At 42.4% G+C, this 23,512-nt stretch overlaps 1 protein-coding gene across 4 annotated transcripts in view; it reads left to right on the top strand.

Annotated features, from left to right (window-relative positions):
• The window catches only part of IL1RAPL2 (interleukin 1 receptor accessory protein like 2), a 491,080-nt gene that overhangs the window by 278,261 nt on the left and 189,307 nt on the right, over positions 1-23,512 (top strand). For all 4 annotated transcript variants that reach the window (XM_083595723.1, XM_083595724.1, XM_083595722.1 and 1 more), the window contains exon 4: positions 15,082-15,268. In XM_083595723.1, the coding sequence (XP_083451849.1) occupies positions 15,082-15,268 (187 nt within the window). The remainder of the gene's footprint in view (positions 1-15,081; positions 15,269-23,512) is intronic.

The raw sequence follows: 23,512 nt of genomic DNA, 5'->3' as shown, positions 1-23,512 counted from the left end.
TTCAATGCATTTATCTATCTCTTTTTTTGTCCCCTTTCCAGAATTTGGCAATGTGCTCTTATTTTCTTTGTTTATCAAATTGCAGGTGGCTTGAAATAGTGGAGGATTCAGTTAACAGTAATTCATTTTCATTTCATTAAATGTGTGTGTGTTGGGGGGTTAATAATGTATTAGCCCCTGGATGCCCATGCCACTGATCTCGTAATTCCAGACAGATATAGATATGTAGATATATGCACACAACATACTTCTCTTCTGAGTAAGCAGATGTTTACATTTGTACTTAATAGACTGCTCTTGTCTGCTGGCTTTCTTCACAGCAGAGAGGGCTATATTGCTAGGTACCCAGGTCCAAATGCTGGTGAAATTAACCCCCTACAGCTAGAATATTTGGAGCAAATGGAGCTATAGTTACAAAGAAGGGTTGTAGCCCAGTATTACAGCAGATGTGTGTGCCTGTCAGTAATCACACATTTCAAAGTTGGCATTAACTCTTTATTAGCAAAATTACAATCTCCACAGACTTGGTGGAGTGTCAGGCTTATTGAGCAGAGCAGCTCATTCCCAGTGGACTTACTCCATGAAAAGCAGTTGCCGAGAATGGAAGTCCCTGACTCCTCACAGCTGTCTAGGTCTCCTCGACTCCAGGGTTTTCCCCACGCAATCAGGGTCTAAGCCTACGTGAAGCCAACCTCTCCTCCACCTTTTTCATGCCTCTTCTGGTTCTGGGAGACAGGGGAGGAGGGGAGCCTGTTGCAGCAGGAGGCTGCAGACTCTTCACCAGCCGGAACTCTTCATCTCTGCCTCTTGGCCTCCTTCATCCCACTTTCCTGCTTCAGCTTCTGCCTTGATTCTGGGCTTCTCTCTGCTACAGACTCCCACAGCTAACTAAGCCCTATAACATCTTCAGGTTCTAACACTTCCTCTTCCCAGTTTTTCCCCTTCTCCCCTGATCACTCATTTTTGTCCGACCACCAATCCCTAGGCTCAGAGCCTTCTTCCCATGACGGTTCCCCAGATGGTTCCTCCCGCCATTCCTCTGTGCCCAACCAGTCCATGACATCATGTTTTGCATGCAAAAGGTCTCAGACTCTTATCTCTGGCCAACTGCTTGTAAGGTTAGAAAAGATGCCTGTCCTGTCTGAAACCTGGAGAGACGCTGTCAGTCCTTATGGACTAGGGAGGTGTGGGGCTTTTTCAGCACAATGACTGCATATCCTCATGAGCAACTTTTCAGAGATTATGTGTTAGTAGTGGGCAAGGCCAGAGGCAAAAGTATGTGGAGCGAGGTATGAAATTCTTGCCTTTATAAATTAGGCTACATTCCAGTCACCAGATGCCAGACACTTCTCCATCCAATAGAGAGACAGAGAGAAAGAAAAGAGGGAGAGTGTGGGAGTGAGGTGGACTCTGGCTGTTCCTTCTTCAGCCACACATCTTTCCATCCAGGCAAACAAAAAGCACAGTTTAAAGACAGGTTTCAGCCAGGCGAAATCACCCAAGAAGAGGGTGGAGTAGGGCCAGTGAGAGGCATGGCCTGAGAAGAGTCCTGAGGATCAGACAGACAGCCCTGGAGGACCACATTTGGCTCTTGGGGCTGAGATTCCCCATCCCTGGGATAGACGGCAGTGAGCCAGACAAGCCAATGGTTTGACTAGGTTCAGAGCCTGTGCTGATGGCCCCTGAAATCCCTTGTTATGCGTCTTTATCTTTAACTCATCAGACATTCAAATAGAGGACTAACACAGGACACACAACCACTCTACTAACACAGCCTAAAGGTCCTCACTAGCCCAGGTTCCAGCCACCATAGTTGAAGTCCTAATGACCCTGACAGTGATTCGTTTCTGTCATGATGCTAGAAGGAAGCGTGACGATTGTGATCTGAACATAATTCACCCTGGCTTCCAATTCATGTCTCCCAACCATCCGCGTGATGTTGTGTCGCCCAACACGAACCACAGTTAAGAGACACAGCTTGGGTACCTTGACATTTCTGAGCAGAGTATAGAAAGTAATGCATTCTGCAGCGTGTCGGTATGCCATTAATCTTCCTCTGCCTGCTGATGCTATCGTAGTTTAAGACTGTCAGCGTTTCCATTACAAGGCCTCATTTTTCAAGAACTTAACAAATCAGCTGCAAATATTCCGCTCTGGATTGAAACATTTCAGGCAAAAGCACCAGGAAATAAACTATCTGCCACCATAATTGGTTGAAATAAAACATAAATCCAAAATCCGTGATGGCTAAAACTCATCAGCACAAATTGTCTGTGGATGCATGTTCTGGCAACTTCATAGTAGCCCAGAGATTTCCAGGCACTTTTAGTATTATTAATAATAAATAATTTTGTAAAATTCTTTATATAAATTTTGCATATTAAACCAATTTTACACATATTGATCAGCTGATGAAGCCACATGATTTGCAAATTCAGCATTAGCAAACCACAGGCTGTTGTATTACCACACAACTCAACTGTAGGACTTCGGAATTCACTAGGGATGAAAGAATCTGCTAATTTCTGTTTCTTTCAGTTTCTCATTTTTATAATGTTAAATTCAGTTCTCCACATTAGGTTGTGATTTTTTAAAAAAAGAAATAAAGATTGCACCTTTGCCTAAAATATGGATTCTGCTATTTTTATTAGCAGATATAAAAGTTCAGTTTATGCTGGTCGGCGTTGATCACCATCCAGAGTCCTGAGTGAATCTGCTTAGGGGACAAAAACAAAGATGTAAAATTTGCTCTCCTGAAAGGAAGGAAAACCACAGCTTCAGCTAAGAACAAAGCTGATTTGCTGCTAACCTCAGCCCCAGAGGGAGTTGCTAGATAGTACTCCTTGCAGTTTGTAATAACATCACACTTCATTGCCATTGGGTGCAGACTGTGGGAAAAACAACCACCACCACCACTGATTCTTTTGCCATGCCTTGTGATTCTCACACCTGGTTTGCATTTGCAGCAAAGGCTGCTGTGCACGGTGATTGCTTCCTGACACATTTGCAAATATGGCTGCCAATTTTTATGCTAGGTAAGACATTAGAAGTCAGGGACCCTCCCTCCGTTGCTGGGAGGGGGGGAGAGGCCAAAAGAGAGCACCAATCTGCACAGAATTTTTGTATGCCAATTTATAGATGAGTTTGGAAATCATGACTTTAATTGGGATGGAGATCCAGAGGCCCTCTGGATGTTGTTGGGACCCCAACCCCTGTGAATCCCTGGCAACATGGACAATGGACAGGGATGATGGGCACTGTAGTTCAGCAATGTCTGGAGGACCACAGGTTTCCTATCCCTGGACCATATTTAATAGGAACACAATAGTGTGGCCAGGCTGTCTGGGTGCCTGTTTAGTATGTGGGGAAAGCAGGGGCTCTCACAGACCTCTTCCTTGCCCAACTGCTGTGCTACAGCCCTGCAGTGCTGCCAGTTGGCTCTTATTAATTTTGGAAATTAAACCAGTTACACACATATCGATCAGCTGATGAATTCACATGATTTCCCCAGCAACTTAATTATATAGCTTTTGGCAGTGCGAGAGCCTCAAATGTTGCTGAGGGCTGCAAAAAAAAATGTGCATATATGTTGCGTCATACACAAATTTGCACCCTCTTTCACTGGAGTGAACTAGCTGGATTTGACTAGCTGGATTTCTGCCATGCTTGCAGGTAGAAGAGCTCCGTTTCCCCCTCAATGGCAACCCCAAACAATACAAAGGTATTGAGTTTTATGAGTTGTCAACCAGTTTTATTACTGTGGATCTTTCACCAGTTGATTTTAGGCTGGTAATGCTACATTTGGTGCAACAGAAGGTATGGCAATTTATTGTGGAGGATGAGGGAAGGATTTAAGATTTGCAACAACCAAAGTTCAGGTGTGCATACTTAGATAAAGAGGTCATTAAATTCAAAACTTTAAAAGTGTGAGCAGGTAGATGCACGGGGTCTGGAAACAATAGAGCAGTGCTCTTTCTGCCCCCCTCTCAGCATGAGCTGATGTGGTAGAGTGTCCTCCTTAACATTTTTTTATTCCCTTTAAACAACAAAGACAGGCTTAAAGCAGTAGTTGAGTTCCAGCTGGCAGCCCATTTGCTACCTTTGTACTCTAAATGCCTGAATGAGTGTGACTCTTGTGACATGACACAGAATATTTCCCAGGAGCACTATCAGGTGTTTTTGTTTTGTTTTTAAGTGTGTTTTGGGGGTGGGGGCAGGAAATGCCAGCCTCAGTCACCAGCCATGATTAGGGGTTGGCAAGAAATTCATTTCTTTTTTCTTTTTTTTTATTAACATATAAAACACATACATATACATTTACACAATACACGTACACAACACACTACCTAATTTTCATAACACAAAACATACCTACATTACTCTATATAATACCTACCTATACTATACATATCAACATACCTACACACCTACCCCATACGGACACCCACCAAGTGACTTGACTTCCAGCTGATCTTGTTATGCTACTTTATTTTTCCAACTAGCTTAAACGCATTTCATTATTTCTTTAATCTCTTCTTGTATCTTAACTTTACTCTCCTTTCACTCTAATCATTTTCTGGATTCACTCAGTATCTGTCAGAAATTCTACTTTTTCCACATAATTTTTGATGTACAGTGGTACCTCTGGATATGAACGGGATCCGTAAGACACGACTGTGCGGGTCGCATTTCGCCGCTTCCGCGCGTGCGTGTGATGTCATTTTGAACGTCTGCGCATGTGCGAGCAGTGAAACCCAGAAATAACACGCTCTGTTACTTCCGGGTCGCCACAGAGCGCAACCCGAAAATATTCATCCTGAAGCTACTTCAACCTGAGGTATGACTGTATTCCTTAAAGATAGCCCACTCCTTATTCACTTTTTGTACCATATCTCCTCTTATCCTCCCTGTTAGTTCGGCAATATGGAAGTATTCCATCACTTTAGATAACCAGTCTGTTTTAGTTGGGAGGCTGCTGCTTTTCCAATTTTGGGCAATCAATAACCTTGCCGCCATAGTTGCATACATAAATATTGGCAAGAAATTCATTTCAGTTCACATCTTCATATGAACTAACTTCATATGTGCTTTCTGAAGCAATACACAAACCAGAATGCAGTGATCCACTGAAATGCACACTTCTTCAAGTTTTGTGGTGCACTTCCCTGTTCAAACAAAATGTGTGCAAAAATGCATGTATTAGGGGACAGTGGGCACACTAAGATGCTGATAAATTTTCACAAGGCCTTTTCAAAAATGCAAACTGATGCATGAATGTGGCGGACTGAGCTTAAGATCAGAAAAAAACAAGAAACTTGGGTGTTCTTCCCTATAGGGGATTTGTTAGGGTTTCTCCCACCATATTACTTACTTTGAGGCTCCCATGTACATACAGATGCCTCCTTTTTTGTGGACTGGGTCTACTTTAACTGCAAAGCTATCAAGCATATCTTGCCGAAGTTCAGTATTAGAGCAGATCCTCTGAGTCCCTATTTTCCAAGGACAGTCCTGGATTTACAGAAGCTGTCCTGGTTTCTGATTTGATCCCAGAATGTCCTGCTGTTCCTTAAGTAAAGGTAAAGGAACCCCTGACCATTAGGTCCAGTCACGGACGACTCTGAGGTTGCGGTGCTTATCTCGCTTTGTTGGCCGAGGGAGCCGGCGTACAGCTTCCGGGTCATGTGGCCAGCATGACTAAGCCGCTTCTGGCAAACCAGCGCAGCGCATGGAAACGCCGTTTACCTTCCCGCCAGAGCGGTTCCTATTTATCTACTTGCACTTTGACATGCTTTTGAACTGCTAGGTTGGCAGGAGCAGGGACCGAGCAACGGGAGCTCACCCGTCGCGGGAATTCGAACCGCCAACTTTCTGATCGGCAAGCCCTAGGCTCTGTGGTTTAGACCACAGCGCCACCCACATCCCTCTTAGGCTGTCCCTATTTTCATCAGAGAAATATTGGAAGGCATGGAGTTATCTTACCCCCAAGCCATCTGAATGCAGCCCTGTATATGGAAGTTTTTTTTATGTTTAATGTTTTATAATGTTTTTGTGTCAGACCCTCCAAGTGTCCCTATTTTCCAGAGACAGTCCCAGATTTACAGAAGCCGGTTTCTGATATGATCCCAGAATATCCTGCTTTTCCTTAGGATGTCCCTATTTTCATCAAAGAAATGTTGGAACATATGGGGCCATCTCTATTTTCATCAAAGAAATTTTGGAGGGTTTGTTAGAGGGAGGGCCTATTAACCTGTTCAGGCCCTCACAATATCAAGGGGATGTGAGAGCCCTGCTGGATCAGCCAAGGGTTCATTTCATCCAGTGTGTTGCTTCCCACAGCGATCAGCTCCAGGAATTCCACACAGAAGGTTTGAAGGCTATAGCCCTCCTGTACCTGGTATTCAGAGGCAAATATTCTAATATCAGGATCCAAATTTATCTAGCATTTTATTAAAGCTTAGGCACTGCAGTGTATGTGTGTGAGTGTGTGCGTGTGTATTTTTATATAAAAACCCATTTCATCAAAGATAGAAAACCAACAAGGAATCCTCCCCTGTCCTTTCTGTTGCCTTGGTAAGAATTATATTCCTGATAACTGAACCATGGAAATGCCTCTGGGGGATCCGATGTCAAAACCAACATTCATGCTAAACTTTTATATTCGCCTGTAGTGACATTTCTCTGATTACATTTAACCTCATTGGTCAGTGGGAGATTTCCTTAGGATTCTAGAGCATGCACCCCAGTGATTGTGTTGGCAATTTGAGTCCCCCCCTGCCCCCGCCTCCATGATAAACTTGAATTCCAACAATGGGAGGCAGAGAGTGTGACAGAACCATATGGTGCGGTAAGTGAAGAGTGCACAAAACCCTGTCGAGAAAGAGAGAGCAATGCCAAAGGATTAAGGTGGGTTGCAATAAAGGCATCAAAAATATATGTGCTATTTTGCTGTTTTATAAGACGAGGAATTTACATGCTGACTCATCTGGATTATTGGTGCAGGGGGAGGAATTGGAGGTGTGGCACAGAAGAACACTAGTGATTGCTCTAAAACGTGGTAGCTCAATGAGCAGAATCATATTAGAAAGATAATAAGCAATGGCAGTTGTGGTGGCTACCCATTGCAACCGGTGAAGTGGAAGGCAGAGAGGCTAAGCATAAGTGGAGTTTAGCAACAATTCATGCTGAACTTGTATATTTGCAGTAGTGGCATTTTCTGCAATAGGCAGCACCAACTAATTTGAGTTCAGTCCCCATCCTCCTTCCTGCTCAGGCAATACTGAATGATGGAGGAGGAATCTGACCGTCACTTAGGATAAACAGTGGTCATAGCTGTCAACCTTCCCCTTTTTTGCGGGAAATTCCCTTATTCCAGCACCATTTCCCGCTGCTTCCTGCTGCTATCCTGGATTGTTAGATATCCCGTAGACTGTCCCCAGGACAGGTGAGGCTGCTGATCCCTTATTTTCAAATCTGAAAGTTGACAGCTATGATCCCGGATTGTTAGCTATCCCGTAGACTGTCCCCAGGACAGGTGAGGCTGCTGATCCCTTATTTTCAAGGCTGCTGATCCTTATTTTCAAATCTGAAAGTTGACAGCTATGACAGTGGTACTTCTTGTTAAGAACTTAATTCGTTCTGGAGGTCCGTTCTTAACCTGAAACTGTTCTTAATCTGAAGCACCCCTTTAGCTAATTTGGCCTCCTGCTGCTCCTGTGCCGCCAGAGCACAATTTCTGTTCTCAACCTGAAGCAAAGTTCTTAACCCAAGGTACTATTTCTGGGTTAGCGGAGTCTGTAACCTGAAGCAGCTGTAACCTGAAGCGTCTGTAACCCGAGGTACCACTGTATTGTGAACACAGGAATAATATAACACTTGAACAGAACTAGTCGTGGGTCAGAGACTTAGGCTGCATCTGCACTATGCATTTAAAGCATTATCATACCACTTTGAACAGATGTGGCTTCTCCCAAAGAATTATGGGTGCTGTAGTTTGCTAAGGGTGCAGAGTGTGGATAGGAGATCCCCCATTCCCATGACAGAGCTGCAGTTACCAGAGTTCCCTGGGAAGAAAGATTGTCTGTGAAACTACTCTGAAAATGGCAACTCTATGAGGGGAACAAAGGTTTCTGAACAATTTTTAGCACCCTTAATAAACTACAGCTCCCAGAATTCTTTTGACTTTTTAAAAGTGGTATGATAGTGTTCTAAATGTATGGTGTGAATGTGGTAATGACCAGCCTTCAAAACCATATAAACTGATAGTGAGGTATATAAAGTTGTGGTTTTGATAGTTTTTGAGCTCCTGCATTAATGCCTCCACCAAGGGGCTTAGGCAATAAGGAGCTGAAAATTATTTTCCAGATGCTAACATGTTATATAGTACTTTTTATTCAATATTAATCATGGTCATTATCACAGCATTACCACAATGCTGGGTTAGATGACCCCATGGGCTGGGCAAGTAAATTTATTCTGAAGTTCTAATTGCAATTTTTTGAAGATGATAAACTAAAAAATGAAAATGGATTGTGTTTGATCCTTCCACCCACAAACCAAAACTTTCAGAATTGCACACACATTTTCAGCTAATGCACATCCTTTTTGTGCAGACAAGTGTCAGCCTTTGGAAGGCAACACAATGGGAATCAGGATAGTTGGCAGAATGACACGTTGGAATAACCAAAAGCTCCTTTATAAGATCAACCTTCAAGTACCTTGTCTGATTTCTTAGCAGAGACTAGGATAGTCGTGCGCCTTCAAAATCTGATAGTCATGAACCTCATTCTTTCAAGCAGAATTGGGTGTTCTCCAATGTGTTTAGGTCTTCATTTATTTGAGCTGAAGTTCCCTACCTCCACTTTGGAACAACCTTCCAAAGTATAGTGTCTGTTCTTACTGAGGTCATTTCTTCACACCTTCACCTTATAATAAAGGAGATTGGGGTCCTTTTTTTTTGTCAGCCACCCACATAAGTGAACACATTAGCCATGCAAGAAGATCTTCTTCCCTTTTTTTTTATTTGTTCTGTGAGTGCAAATCCATTTCTTTCCTTGACCCCAGACCACTGCAAATAACACCCAGCAAAAGCTATGAGAGTCTAATGAAAACAAATATAAAGCAATTATTCCTTTCCCCAAGAGAACAAATAAAATAACCTTTTATTTAAGCAAAATGAGGAGAGAGGTTGTAATAATAAGGATAACAGCAGCCACCCAACATGTACTTTCAAGGAAATCCATTGGTTCCAAAACTAAAAGTAACTGGAGCAGGGGGAGAAAACCATGCCTTTTGAGAGGCATCATCTTATTTATTTATTTTTAGAAAAGCAGTGAGAGAACAATAATAAGACAAGGTTTAGAAGCATACAGTAGAATCCTAGGATTGGGAGGGACCTCAGTGATCTTCTAGTCCAAACCCCTACTGATGTAGGAGGTTCACTACTGTAGCACTTGCCATAAACCATGTGGTGGTGTCCTGGAGGGATTGGTCAGATCAGGAAGAAAGATAGGAGGAGCTCAGGAAGTTAGAACTAGATGACCCAGGGGAGGGTCCCAGTAGGCTTGGGAAGGCAACACTGGAGCCTCAAGAAACATCAAAGCTAGAGTTACTAATGTGTTAAGCAGTCACCATTAGTCAGACCCCACCAACTGCATTTTTAGTTTCAGAGTTTCAGACAGAACTTCAGACAGGTTTTTCCCAGCCCTTCCTACAGATGCCCAGAATTGGACCTGGAACTTCTCCCTGCAAAGCAAGTTCTGTACCACTGAGCTATTGCCCTTTCCTGCTTAAAAAAAAATCCAGGCGACCTGGATGTTAGGACTTTAGAGGGTCTGGTGGATTCCAATTGGCTTGTAGGAAGTTGCCTTGCACTGTCAGGCCATTGGTCCATCGTCCTTCCCAATATCCGACCAATTGATGAGCTACGTTGGTTATACTGATGCATCCTTTCCTCCACCCCCAGCTGCCCTATATTTATTCATACTTTTGCATGTCAAAACTCATCCCAGCAATCCTCTGTCTTGAGCCAGAATGGGATGCCCTTGAGAATTGTACTCATGGGAATGCCCAAGCACATTCCCATTTGGTTACTTTGCTGATCATGGGTAATAGCACATATACTGGACACTTCCTATTTCTGAAGTGTGTGCCCTATTAATCCCCTCTTGTCACCCCCCTGGCCGTGTACACAGTGTTTTGCTAATCAGACAGTCAGTTTTCTCAACCTTGCCCACCCTTAATTGTAACTAATGAGGGGAGTTGTGCGTTTTTAGGTCCTTGTTCCACAGAGCACTTTAAATAGAAACTGCCATGGGCAGTGTTGAAAATATGAGCTAAATAATGCAAGATTGTTAGCAGAAAAATATGGCGCTATTAAATTAGACCAAATGCTCATTTTTTAAAAAAACCAACCTTCTCATGAACTCCTTATTTACCCAGACTTCCAATCTGTTTGACCTTTCGTTTTGTAATCAGAAAGATCCATAATCATCCAGGTAAGTTAATTGTTATCAAATGCTCCAAGTCTGCTGATTATATAAATAATGAATTTGAATTATGACACACGGGCAGCTGGAAAACGTGGATTTCCCTCTGAAAGACTTCTGAAAGTCTCTCTCTGGGGCATGTTCTGGGGAAAACTGACTTCTAGCCAAGTATGGCCAATAGCAGGATGCCTAGGAGACCTGAGAAAGTTCTCAAGGATAGCAGGAGTTAATCCAACACAGGCTGAGACTCCACCTGCACTTCAGTTTTAAAGTACGATCATACCCCTTTAAAGTGTCATGGCTTTCCTGAAAGAAAATTGGGAAATGTAGCACACCCTCCAAGTTCTCCAAATTTTCCTATTTTCCAGGGACAGTCCTGGTTTCTGACTTGATCCTGGGACATCCCACTTTTCCTTAGAATGTCCCTATTTCCATCAGAGAAATATTGGACAGTATGTTAGGACATCCCAGTTTTCATCAGATAAATGTATGGTGTAGCTTGTTAAGAGTGCTGAAAGTTGTTAGGGGACCCCCCATTTCCCTCACAGTGGCAAGAGAGATTGTGTGTGGAAACCCCTCTGAAAACTGTTGTCATGAAAACAAAATTCAGCAGCATGAAAATAGCATAGAGTTGAGCCAGCAGAAAACACCAAATTAACTAACGGCCTGTTAAAAATTCCAAGTCTTTATCAACTGCCCGAAGCATTGTTGTGATGGGGCATGGCAGGCCTCGCTCAGCAAGGAATTCCATAGGGCAGGTGTAATAATGGTAGGGGCTCCACCCCTTTTTATTAGCCCCGCCTCTTGTGGTTGAAGAATTTGGAGCAATGCCCCAGCTGTCAATCAGAACATGTGAGGAGGAGAATATAGGGAAAAGTGGTTCCTGAGATAACTGGGCCCCAAGACCTCAAGGGCTTTAAATCTTAAGACCTCCACTCTGGATTAGCCCAGAAACAAATCATAGCAGCAAGGAAAATTGTTTTAGGCAGTAAGTTCTGAGTGGGAGGATGGAGGCACAGCATTTGTGCTGTGGTGTTGCTCCACCTGTACTATGGATAGAAGGATCTGGCAGTTTCGGTTTTCTCGATTTCTCATTTTTCTGACCATAAATTCAGTTCTCTGTACTTCTGCAGCAATTAGATATTTTTTTTAAAAAATCCTTGTGAAAATGCTTTAGCATTTAGTGGGTATTTTCCCCCTGATAAATACAGTTTTGTATGTGGTTTTGACTAATGTACAGTCTTTGCAAGCAATTTCTTCTCATATAATGCACTTTTGTATGCTGTTTTTACTAACATGGTCACTTTTAGTTACACTTTCACCTAATAGATGCATGATTGTAAACACTGGTTGGTTGGAAAACTGCATTGCAAAATTTGGACAAATGCATATTTGGAAGGATGACAGTTTTGGTTCTCATGTTGCTTTGGAAGAGTATGAATTGCCTGGATTTGCCTTTAGATCCAGACTGAATTGAATTTTTCCTCCATCCCTAACCCCCTACTTAGACTCTGAAGTGATAGAATCCTATCTACCACCTCAGGATATCTTTGATTTCATTCTGCTGTGAGTGTAAGGCTGCACCAAACTCCCAATAAATTCAGTGAGACTTAGCAGTTCAATTACACATGCCTATGATTGAGTTTTTGGTGACCAGCCTTCTCTTCCAAAGATTCAGTGACAATTTTGCGTTTTTTAAGGGATGTATATTTATTCCTACGTCCTACAACATTGTAAATAAAGTTGTTGTAAATAAGACACATTAAAGCTTGAAATTATAAATAGGCAGGCTAGTTGTGATCTACCAGCCCAGGAAAACCCCTCGCCTCCAGCTCAACTGCCGGATCCGGGGGGCGGAGGGCGTTGTTGCCATTCTGCAACAGCGTTCAACCTGGAGGTAAGCGTCATTTTTCAAAATTGCACCTGAGGCTCCTATTACTCCCGTGTGTCATCCCAGTGCCCCACAGTGCCACTTTGGGAAATGCTGAGTGGAATTCACTCCAGCAAGTGATGGTCAAAAAACCTTTAAAAGAGGATTAGACAAATTCATGGGGCGGGGTGGGGTGTGTGTTAAGGCTATAAATGGCTACAACTGTAATGACAATGCTCCACTTCCACTGTCAGAAGCAGTGAATACCAGTTGCTGACAGTCCCAAGTGACAGCTGTTGCACTCAAGTCCTCTTTGTGGTCTTCCTTATAGGCATTTAGTTGGCCACTGTGAGAGCAGGATGTTGGCCTTTTGGCCCAATCCAACAGGTCTCTTCTCCTGTTTTTATATTGTCTTTTATAAGCCCTCTTCCTCTGGCCACAGAAATAATTTTGAAACACTGATTCGTGTGTGTGTGTGTGTGTGTGTGAATATATAGTTGCAACATGGTGTACCGATCATCAGGATCTGGCATCTCCTATTGTGGCAAATTCCTCCCAAGGGTTTCTCTTTGATGGTTTGTAACCATCCAACATGTCAGTCTTATTCCAAACCCCTTTGGCTTTGGTGTAGCCAATTAAAGTGACAAAAAGAGGCATGATGGGGAAATACAGTCCTCATTAAGAGATCTGTCATCCTTTGTACTCTGCTCTTAAAGGGCTGTGTTTCCTATCATGCCTAATGAAACTCAGAATGTGACAGATTGGGTTGCAACATTCCTGTGCGGTCTGTAAATACTTGATGATAACACCATAATAAGTAGCAGTGTGAGCTGTTTTAACGGTGTTTGTCTAGCGCAGTGAAAGGTGAGCATTTTAAACCCACTTTCCCACCCTTAATATTTCATCTTACGATTTCAAACAGCGGTGGCTAGCTTGTGCCTCTTGAGATGCTGTTGGACACCAAATAAAATCAGGTCCAACCAGCATAGCCAATGGCCAGGGATGATGGGAGTTGTAGTCCAACAACATCAGGGAGGGGGTTGTCATCTTGATGGGGTGGGTGTGAATAATTATGGAAGGCTAAAAAAGAAAACAGCTGGTTTTTATGGGCATGGGTTTCTGAGGAAGCAAAACAGCACCCAAGGCTTAGAGACTGTGTTATTTCATTTTTTGTTCTAGTCTATAATGACTGTATATAATATGGATAGCATAACATGGGTTGGATCTAAACTAACGCTATGTATATATCATAGTGGCTTTTCAAGTCACACGTGTACACTTCTGTATACACCTGAGAGGGGGTGGGGATGTCTTAACCCAATGCCCATTACCTGATTTTGTGCCCCACACTGAACTCTAGTTCACTGAAGCTGTCATCTGCGCATACGTAATGGCTGTGTGAAATGTACACACCTTTGCTTAAGCATGCTTCCATTTTCATATTAGACGGCAGCTGGTTTGAAGGAAAGTGCATCAAAAAGGAGTATTTCTCAAGAAGCTACAGGATACCCATGGCTTGTGGCTGATGTCCTGTGCATTTGACTTCAGACACCAGCAGAGGGTGCATGCTGGGGCAGGAATAAAATGAGTAATGTGTACACAGCCCAAGTTACTTGAACATGGGTTCCATTGAAATAAATGGTATAAATTAGTCATAACTTTATAGTTTCAATGAACATGAAGTTTGTTCAACCTGGTCTGTATCTACCACACAATATTTCTTGGTAATAGTATTGCTGAATATCATATATCCTAGTAATTAGTCACTCCCCCTCAAGCATAGGTGATAACATCTGAATGCAGTTACCTTGCTAGAGGGTTTGTCCATTTACATCGGTATTGCCTTCCCCAGCTTGGAGCCATTCATATGTTTTTGGACAACAACTCCCATCAGCCCCAGCCATCATTACCAATGGTCAGAGAAGAAGGGAATTGTTGTCCAAAACATCTAGAGGGCACCAGGTTGAGGAAGCTTGTCTCCTTTGAGCGGCAGCAGTTCTCCAGGGTCTCGGGAAGGGTCTTTCCGATCACCTACCTACTGGATCTTTGTAAATTTCTTCAGAGTAGAAATGTGTATGATTATATCAATGTGTTCCACGATGCCATAAGCTCTGTAGAGATATCCTAGAAGAGGTAGTCAGACCAAGAGGAAGTTGTAGGAAGAGCTCAGAGAGCTAGAACAGCCTTTCTCGATCTTGGGTCCCTAGATGTTGTTGGACTATAACTCCCATCATTCCTAGCCAGCATGACCAGTGGTCAGGAATGATGGGAGTTTTAGTTCAAGAACATATGGGGACCCAAAGTTGAGAAAGGATGAGCTAGAGCCTGATGATCCCAGAGTGGTTCTTGTTATCCACTTGAAATGAATTATTTGTTCTGTTGTAATCCTTTGTTTTCTTCTGAACCCTGTAGCCTTTGGCAGAATTTATACAACAGTTTGTATGAAATCATAGTGGAAGACCTGTCAAAGTGGTAGTGTTTTTATCTCCTCCTCACCTTGTTTCTCATATGTTTTAATTTCTGAATGCTGCTAGGATTTTTAAAGTATTTTTATCTGTGTTTTTTAAGAAGGTATATCACCTTTATATTGTAGTCAATTTTAACATCCTGATTTTCCTTCATTGCTTTGTGTGAATGAAGCAGCAAAGCATCTAAAAATTCTCTATTATTATTAAAATGATTATTATTATAGCATTACTAACGTTACCCTTTGTTGTTTCTCTGCAGAAATTCAACGTATTGCATGAAGGTGTCGATGTCCTTGACAGTTGCAGAAAATGAATCTGGGCTTTGCTACAACAGCACAATTCGCTACTTAGAAAAATCAGAAATCACTAGAACAAAGATAATTTCCTGCCCAGATATTGAGGATTATAAAACAGGAAACCAAGAACCAGATGTAATATGGTACAAGGTAATACAGCAATAGGTTTTGTCTTTTTGTTAATGCACTCCAATTTACAGCGAATTTCTTCACCATGACCAGGCTGGAAAGACTTTTGTAGTGCAGAGGGAATAAAGAAGTTCCATTAATGCTAGTGGGATTCATGCTGGGTTATGTCTAGTCCTTGTGGTCACTTTCTAAATGTGGTATTTTATGGGTTCAAGAGCATCTTTAGTAGCAAAGAAGTTTACTTCCAGTCCTGGAAGCTTCACCATTCTCCTACAACTGAGCTGCAAGGAAGAGGGAATTCTGAGGTTGGTGTGCGAGAAGAAAAACCTAGCAATATTTATATATTTTTTGAAGACTTCTATGTTGCTTTTCATTTGCAAAAGGAAATAGCAAAGCCATCCACACAATAATATAATACAGAATCATCAGTAATATCATCACTCAATGACCACAGACATTGAGTATTAATAACAATTATGGGTGAAGGAAAGCTTGGGTAGACATGAATGGCTTCAATTTATTTGATTAGTAGGGGTTTTTTGGTCTATAACTTTCCTTTCCTGGCAGTCAAAGGTGGCAAAGGGAAAGAAAAAAACTCACGCACATCCAGAATGCATAAAACACCAAGTGCTCATCATAAAATGCAAACAGTTTTAAATATGAACGAGGCTTGTTAAAAGCAACAGCAGAACACACTCACAGTAAAGGTAGTTGCAGAGTAAAAGCTAAAGGTAAATGACCCCTGGGTGGTTAAGTCCAGTCAAAGGCGACTGTGGGGTTGCGGTGCTGATCTCGCTTTCAGGCCAAGGGAGCCCACGTCTGTCCACAGACTGCTTTCCAGATCATGTGGCCAGCAGGACTAAACCGCTTCTGGCACAACGGGAAACCGTGATGGAAGCCAGAGCACACAGAAATGCTGTTTACCTCCCTGCCACCTATTTATCTACTTGCACTGGCGTGCTTTTGAACTGCTAGGTTGGCAGGAGCTGGGACAGAGCAACAGGAGTTCACCCCCTCACGGGGATTCGAGCCACTGACCTTCTGATTGGCAAGCCCAAGAGGCTCAGTGGTTGACCCTTTAGTTGCAGAGTAAAAGCACAAGGAGACAGATGGTAAAAGTTAAAAGCCTTTCTTAAAAAGAATAAAAAGGGCATTTGCCACACAGTAGACTACCAGTAAAGTGGGGGCAAGGTGGGTCCTGTTCAGGAGGGAGGCCCACAAAGAAGTGGAACTCTTGAAATTTGCACTTTTAATTGGCCAACATTGGTGGGCAAACTACTTTATTAATGCTGTGGTCCTAACCCCGTTTTCCCCACTGAAATCAATAGGATTTAGACCCTATCTGCCCTGTACTTTTAAAGCAGCATCATACCACTTTTAACAGTCATGGATTTCCTCAAAGAATCCTGGGAGCTGTAATTTTATTTTATTTTATTTGTATACAGCCCTATACCTGCAGGTCTCACCGTGGTTCACAAGATAAAATTACAATATAAAAACAGAAAACACATAATCAAAATATAAACAGAAACAGCTGGATAACCTCCCACCCCAACACATTAAAAGTTCAAAACAATTAAAAACAGTTTTAAAAAGTAAAATAAAAACCACAGTTAAAAAGCAGTTTAAAATAATGTAAACAGTACTCTCTGCTGGGCAGCAGCAGCCCTTTTGTAGTCTGTCAGGCCCCACCCTAGGCCTGGCAGAGAGAGGCAGGAGTAGGACCCTCAGGATCTCTGCAGGTATAGTTTGTTGAGGGCACTGAGAGCTGTTAGGAGATCCCTATTCCCCCCCACAGAGCTACAATTCTCAGAGTTCCCTGGGAAGAGGGATTGATTGTTGAACTGCTCTGGGAATTGTAGCACTGTGAGTGAGGGAAATTGGGGTCCCCTAACAACAAAAAAGCACATTTTGGTATGCAAGCTTTGACAGCTCTACCCATTTTTGAAAGTAATTTCCCGTAATATAATACATTTTTATGCTGCTTTCACTAACATAATCATTTTTATGCACACTTTCTCATAGGATATTTTATTTTGTAAACATTAGTCAGTTGAAGAACTTCATCACAAAATTCGGGTAACCGCAAACTTCAAAACATGACTGTATTTCAATTCTCATATTGTTTCAGATAATAAGATATTTACATCATTGTTATTTGTACTAGATAGGCACCTATACCTACTAGATTGGAATTTCATGATAAACTTGAAGTACTGCAGCTTGTGAATTTCCTTTAGTCATGGGCTGATCCACCTCCTTTCTTCATTTTCCTTCTTTCCCATTAATTTCATCTAGCCTTCCTTCCTCCCTCCCTCCCTTCCTTCCTTCTGGTTAGGATTAGCCAGCATAGTGCTCTTCAGAGACTGTTAGACTACAACTCCCACCAGCCCCAGGGAGCATAGTGATTTGTCAGAGATAATGAGTATTGTAGTCAAACAACATCTGGAGGCCACCAAACACTTTTGTAGTTCTTGGGGAGAGGGAGTTATTGCAAAAAATTAAAAGTAATACAAATTTGCATTTATATATATTTATAAAAATAATGGAATGCCACACAAGGCAAGAAATTTCTTTACTAGACATAAATTGGAATGTCAAGCAGGAAGTTTCCATCAGTCCAGCACCACTTTGTTTGAGTACAGCTGCCAATGTGAAATTGGGCAATTTGAGTTCCATCTCATCAGCCTCACTGTGTTCGGTTTGTGCACAAATAATTTATTTGGAACTGGGATGACATGCAGGGAGCCATGATATGTCAGAAGAGAGCAGGGAGCCCAGTGATGCTCTGTCAGTCTGTTTTTTCATTCACAAGATCCCTGCATATTTCAACAAAGGCTGACAAAAGCATGCACTGTGACATGGGGCAAGGATAAACGAGATCTTCTTCTTCTCTTGTATCTTGTCAGCTATTAAGGCAGCTTTGCCCCCAAACGTCTGGAGAAATTTATACAAGCTGGTCCAGTTAAAGAGGAAACTGTAAGACGGAGCAACCATATCCCTGTGCATTGAAGAGGAAGAAGAGTCCCTTCCATGGACTGTGGTGTAGTCTGTGGAGGCTGGGGCCTATTGGGGGTAGAAGGGCAGAAAGCAGGGAGAGCCACCCACTTCTGGTTTTGCTCCCAAACTCTTCCCTACTGAGTTTCATAAAAAAAAAATGCTGAGACAAAGGAGGGTGAATAGGAAAGTTGGGGGCTAGCTGAAGACAGGCTGAGCTTGGTGGGAGCAATGCCTCATTCATCCTAATGGACCAGTCTCCACTGGTAGTGGCTATGTAGGGTTGTATTTAACTAAGTAACCCCCCTGAAATTAATGGACCTAAGTTACAGGTGAAACTCGGAAAATTAGAATATCGTGGAAAAGTTCATTTATTTCAGTAATTCAACTTAAAAGGTGAAACTAATATATGAGATATGATCATCACAATTAAAACAAATAAAGGCTTGACATATCTCGCTTTGCATGTCATGAGTCTATCTCATATATTAGTTTCACCTTTTAAGTTGAATTACTGAAATAAATGAACTTTTCCACGATATTCTAATTTTCCGAGTTTCACCTGTAGTCATTTTCATTCATTCATTCCAATGAGGCTAACATTGGCTACAGCTCATGATTTTAAAGGTCTTAGTAGAAGGTCCCCTTGTTAGACTTCTATTCATTACAGGGGTGAGGAACTTCAAGCTCACGGCCAAACATGTCCCCAGCTTCTCTATCTGGCCCTTGGATCCCTTCCCCGGTCAAGCTCCCCTGAATCCCTCCTTGTGTGTTTCTGTCTGGCTGCAATGTACGCTTGAACACTGATAATGCCTCTTATTTGTGTTGATGAAAGGCAGAGAGGGGTGTGTGTAGAAACTAGTCTGCTGTACAAAGGTAAATTTGCAAATCATAGAATCTTAGAATTGGAAGGGACCCCAAGAGTCATCTAGTCCAACCCCCTGCAATGCAGAAATTTGTTGCTTTTCCCACGTTTGTCTCCAGATCTGCCCACTATTGCCAAGAAGGGAATGTGGTTCCCAGGCTGAAAATGGTTCTGCATCCTTGGTGTATTACTTCACTTAAAAATTAGTTGTGTTTCTGTCTGCTGTGTGAGCCCCTGAGCTACTGCTCCAATGATGTGCTTTGACGGTGCCATTGTGGTTCATCATGCCGAATGCCCAAGCCAGTCATAGATTACAGCTGAGTACATTTTGGAAATATAAGAGCAGTGGGGCTTTGAGTTGGACAAGGTCTTCAAAAACACTTGTATACCACAATTTCATTTTAAAATGTCAAAGTGATTTTTCAATCAATTCTTTTCTCACCAACCCCAGCTATATGCGGGGTTGCCCTTAAGTGTGGTCTGTAAGCTCCAGCTGGTGCAGAATGGACCAGACAGACTGCTGGTGGGGGTATCTGGTCAACAACCTGTGATACCATTGTGCAAAGCATCTGTACTCACTGTCCACTTACTGCTGAGCCAGCTTCAAGGTCCTTGTGCTAATTTATAAAGCCATGAAAAGCGGAGGTCCAGAGTGCCTTAGGGACTATCCAAACACTTAAATTCCAGCTCGACCACCAAGATAATCTATAGGAGCATCACTAGTTGTCTCCTGAGTTGGTGAGGCTCATCTGACATTGATAGGAAATCAGGTCTCTAGTGTAATTGGTCCACTCCAATAGATTTTCAGCGCATGTCTTCTTGAAAAATTGCTGAAAATTGCTCTATGCTGCCTGCCTTACACAGTCAATTAATAATAATAAAAATCCTATAATAGTTAGCTGGTGATCTATGATTTTAAAACTTCATGTGGTTTTAATTGTTGTAAACTACTTTTATGTTTTTTATGTTTGTTTTTTCAAAATTGCGATGTACAAGTATCTTTATACATAAATACTAAGTAAATATTGTTAACCTACATAGTGCAGATGGGGAAACTGAAGCTAATGGGGAAACTGAAGCTAACAGAGAATGGCTTACCAGAAGCAGTGCCCTTTAACCTTGAATCCCCAGTTGCTGTCAGACTACAACTCCCATCAGACCCAACCAACTGAGCCAATGGTCAGGAACAACAAGTGTTGTAGTCTGACAACATATGGTGACCCCAGATTTAAGAACACTGGCCTAAGTGAGTTCATGGCAGAGGCCAGATTCAAACCAGCAGCTTTCTTATTTGTAGGTTGGTCGCTTTGCCACTGCACTACACCAGCTCTCCAAACTCTTTCCTCTTTCATTATTAGTGTGCCCCACATAAGTTATACCACATCTGCCTGATGGGTGACAGCTAACTATTAAGCTGTCACATTGATTAAATTGAGCAGAATTGATATTGTACATCAAAAAGAGCAATGTGGCAACAAGACATTAAAAAAAGAGAAGGAGGAAGAAAACGATTGCTGTGTGGGGAAGGGAACACATCAGACTATCCCCTGGGTTCCTATATTTTATGCATGTTGAAATTGTGAATTTACCCCAGTGGGTCTTGCAATGGCAGAACAAACCCTGCAGTTTGGGTTCTTTGACAGTGGCAAGCAAAACTCTTGAGGTTCACAGCAACACATTAAGTTATCTTGCACAGTGTTGAACCACTGGTCTCAGTACTGTCTACAACAGGAATTCACAGACGTACTACCCCCAGGTCCCCCTTGTGATAGGTGGGAAATGCTGAGGCCTGCCAGTCACAAAATGTTGACACATGGAGGCAGAGTTTGGCATAATCAACTGGAAATTACTGGCATCACTAACAGTGCTTTCCTTGTTGTAAAGAGTTCCATAGCTCAGTTTTCCTCAGGCTAAGTGCAGACATTTGCTCTGGAGGTATCATGACTAAGCCTCCACATTTTAGACAAAAGGTGCTGATCCAGTGGCTCGAAGTGGGGAAGGCCTTTCTTTTTATATTTTCCCCTTCCCACTCCTGCATTACTCTCAAAGTGTTTTTTATTTTACCCATCTCCTGTAATTTCTTCTGCCATTCTCCTTTCATACTCGGCTTGTACTTTATTTGCAGAAGTCCACACCAAATGACCAATTTCTTTCATTCTTCTGGTCCTTTTGCATTCACCTTCTCCTTCTATAACAGCTTTCCTTTCCTATCTCTTTTATTTATATCCCTAGATTATTTAACACTATAATAATTCTGCTGCTGATAAATATTTACCTTTTACCTCTCTGTCTAATTTCTTTCAACACATAACCCCTGGCCCTTTCTCTCAGAGAAAGGAGACCTTCTGAAATTGGATGACTATCTGCTATGGATGCTTTCATTGAGATTCCTGCATTGCAGGGGGATGGACTAGATTCCAACTCTACAATTCTCTGATTCTAAGATCTGTATGTTGGATCAATCCATCAACCTCTGATGGATGATTTAGTAGGATCAGGTCCAGCATCACTTTCTCTGTATGTGTGTGCCAGTATCCATACGCAGCAGAGTTACAACTCAACACAGCTCCTTCTTTGGAAGCATCTTTGGGGTTGAAGGTACACACAGTAGGTGATAAACATACATGGATGCCATAAAGATTCAGTAGAGGTTTACTTGACAGGCAGAAAAGCATATTGGTAGGAAATATATACAGGCATTTGTCACTGCCATGCTTAGAGACTGTCTCAAGGCAAATCTAAAAAAATGTAGTATAAACACTGACAACTGGGAAACACTGGCCTGCGAGTGCTCCAGCTGGAGAACAGCCTTTACCAAAGGTGTCATGGGCTTTGAAGACTCTTGAACTCAGGATGCAAGGGAGAAACGAGCTAAGAAGAAGGCATGCTTGGCAAATCCACACCATGATCAACTCCAATGTCCCCACTGTGGAAGGACATGTGGATCCTGAATTGGCCTCCACAGTCACTTACGGACTCATTGTTAAAACCGTGTTTATGAAAGACAATCTTACTTGGCTACAAGTGATCACCAAAGAAGAAGAAGAAACTTAGAGTCCAACAAGAGTCTAAGACTCTCTGCTTCTCTCACTGCAAGATGCAAGCAAGAGACTCACAAGAATCTACACAGAACCATTGTTATCAGTGCTTCCTGTTGCACTGTGCATTTCTAAAGAACAGTTCCCACAGAAAACGTCCTAGCATAGGCGAAACCTTCTCAGCCTTCTGTTGCTTCTTGAAACTTTTCTGTTCTTCTCTGTTTCTGGAACAAATGATTCTCTCACAGAAGAATATCTAACACTCTATCTCCAGACCACCTTTGCTCAGCATGCAAGGAGTTGCTAGTTCTGCTATTGGTGGAGAAAGCAACTGAAGAGACACTAGGCATGGGCAGACCCACCTGAAAATGGCTCAAGACCCACTGGTGGGTCTTGTCCCAAACAGTGAAACACTGGTCTACACTGACTGGCAATGGCTCTGTAGGCTTTCAGGGGTCATTTCCAGGCCTACTTAGAGATGCATAGGATTGAACTTGGGACCTTCTGCATTCAAAACAAATGCTTTGCCACTGAGCCATGGACTTTCCCCAATATCTGTATTCGTCTTATGCAGAGATGACTTCCTGCCATTTGAAGTATCAGTCTAGAAGGGGAAAAGCCCAGTCCACAGTACTTAACACATGATTGTGTTTATACATCCAAACATTTGCTCCAGGCGGAATACTTTCCATCAAAACCCTTATATTTAACTATAGTGTAAGTTTTCTTTATTATGGAAATGTTGCCCGTGAAATGGCTCTCTTAAGGATTTGCACAATTATGGTCTTTGTTACTGTTTCCGTAGCGCCATTAGGCCTAAAGGATTGTTGTGACAACATGGATTGAGTGCAGGAGTCAAGATGTAATTGAATGAGCAAGGCTTAAATAGAAAAGCTGTTCTCCTCTGAGGGGTGGGAGTGGGAGTGGGGGGATGAGAGATGGGAAGTGGGGGTGGAATTTAGGCAGCAATATGTGATCTGTCTTTCGGTTCTTCTCTTATTATTGAAGATAGACAAGAAAATTTGAAAGAAAACCTATCAGACTGGCAGGTGAAGGGCAGGGAGTCGTTAACGTGACTTTTGTGAGACAAGAATAGAAGAGGTATTAGCAATTTCAAGGCAGAGAAGGTGTAGCTACAATAACAAACATACCAATTATTCAAAAAGTTTGATGTTGGGTTTGCCAGCCAGTCCATAATTGATGGGCCCAAATGATAAAACTAAGGGCTTTGAAAGGTAACCAGATTGTGGGTCTGAAAAGCTGATAAACTACAGTCGGCGACCATTTTAGGTGTGTCCAATTGACGTCCGGTCACCAATGCGCGAGTCCATTTGGAGCCAGATGGAGGCAAAGCAGGGGAGGAAC

This window comes from Podarcis filfolensis, assembly GCF_964270895.1.
Source record: "Podarcis filfolensis genome assembly, chromosome: Z".
Classification (NCBI taxonomy): domain Eukaryota; kingdom Metazoa; phylum Chordata; class Lepidosauria; order Squamata; family Lacertidae; genus Podarcis; species Podarcis filfolensis.
This window is presented reverse-complemented; position numbering and strand designations above follow the sequence as displayed.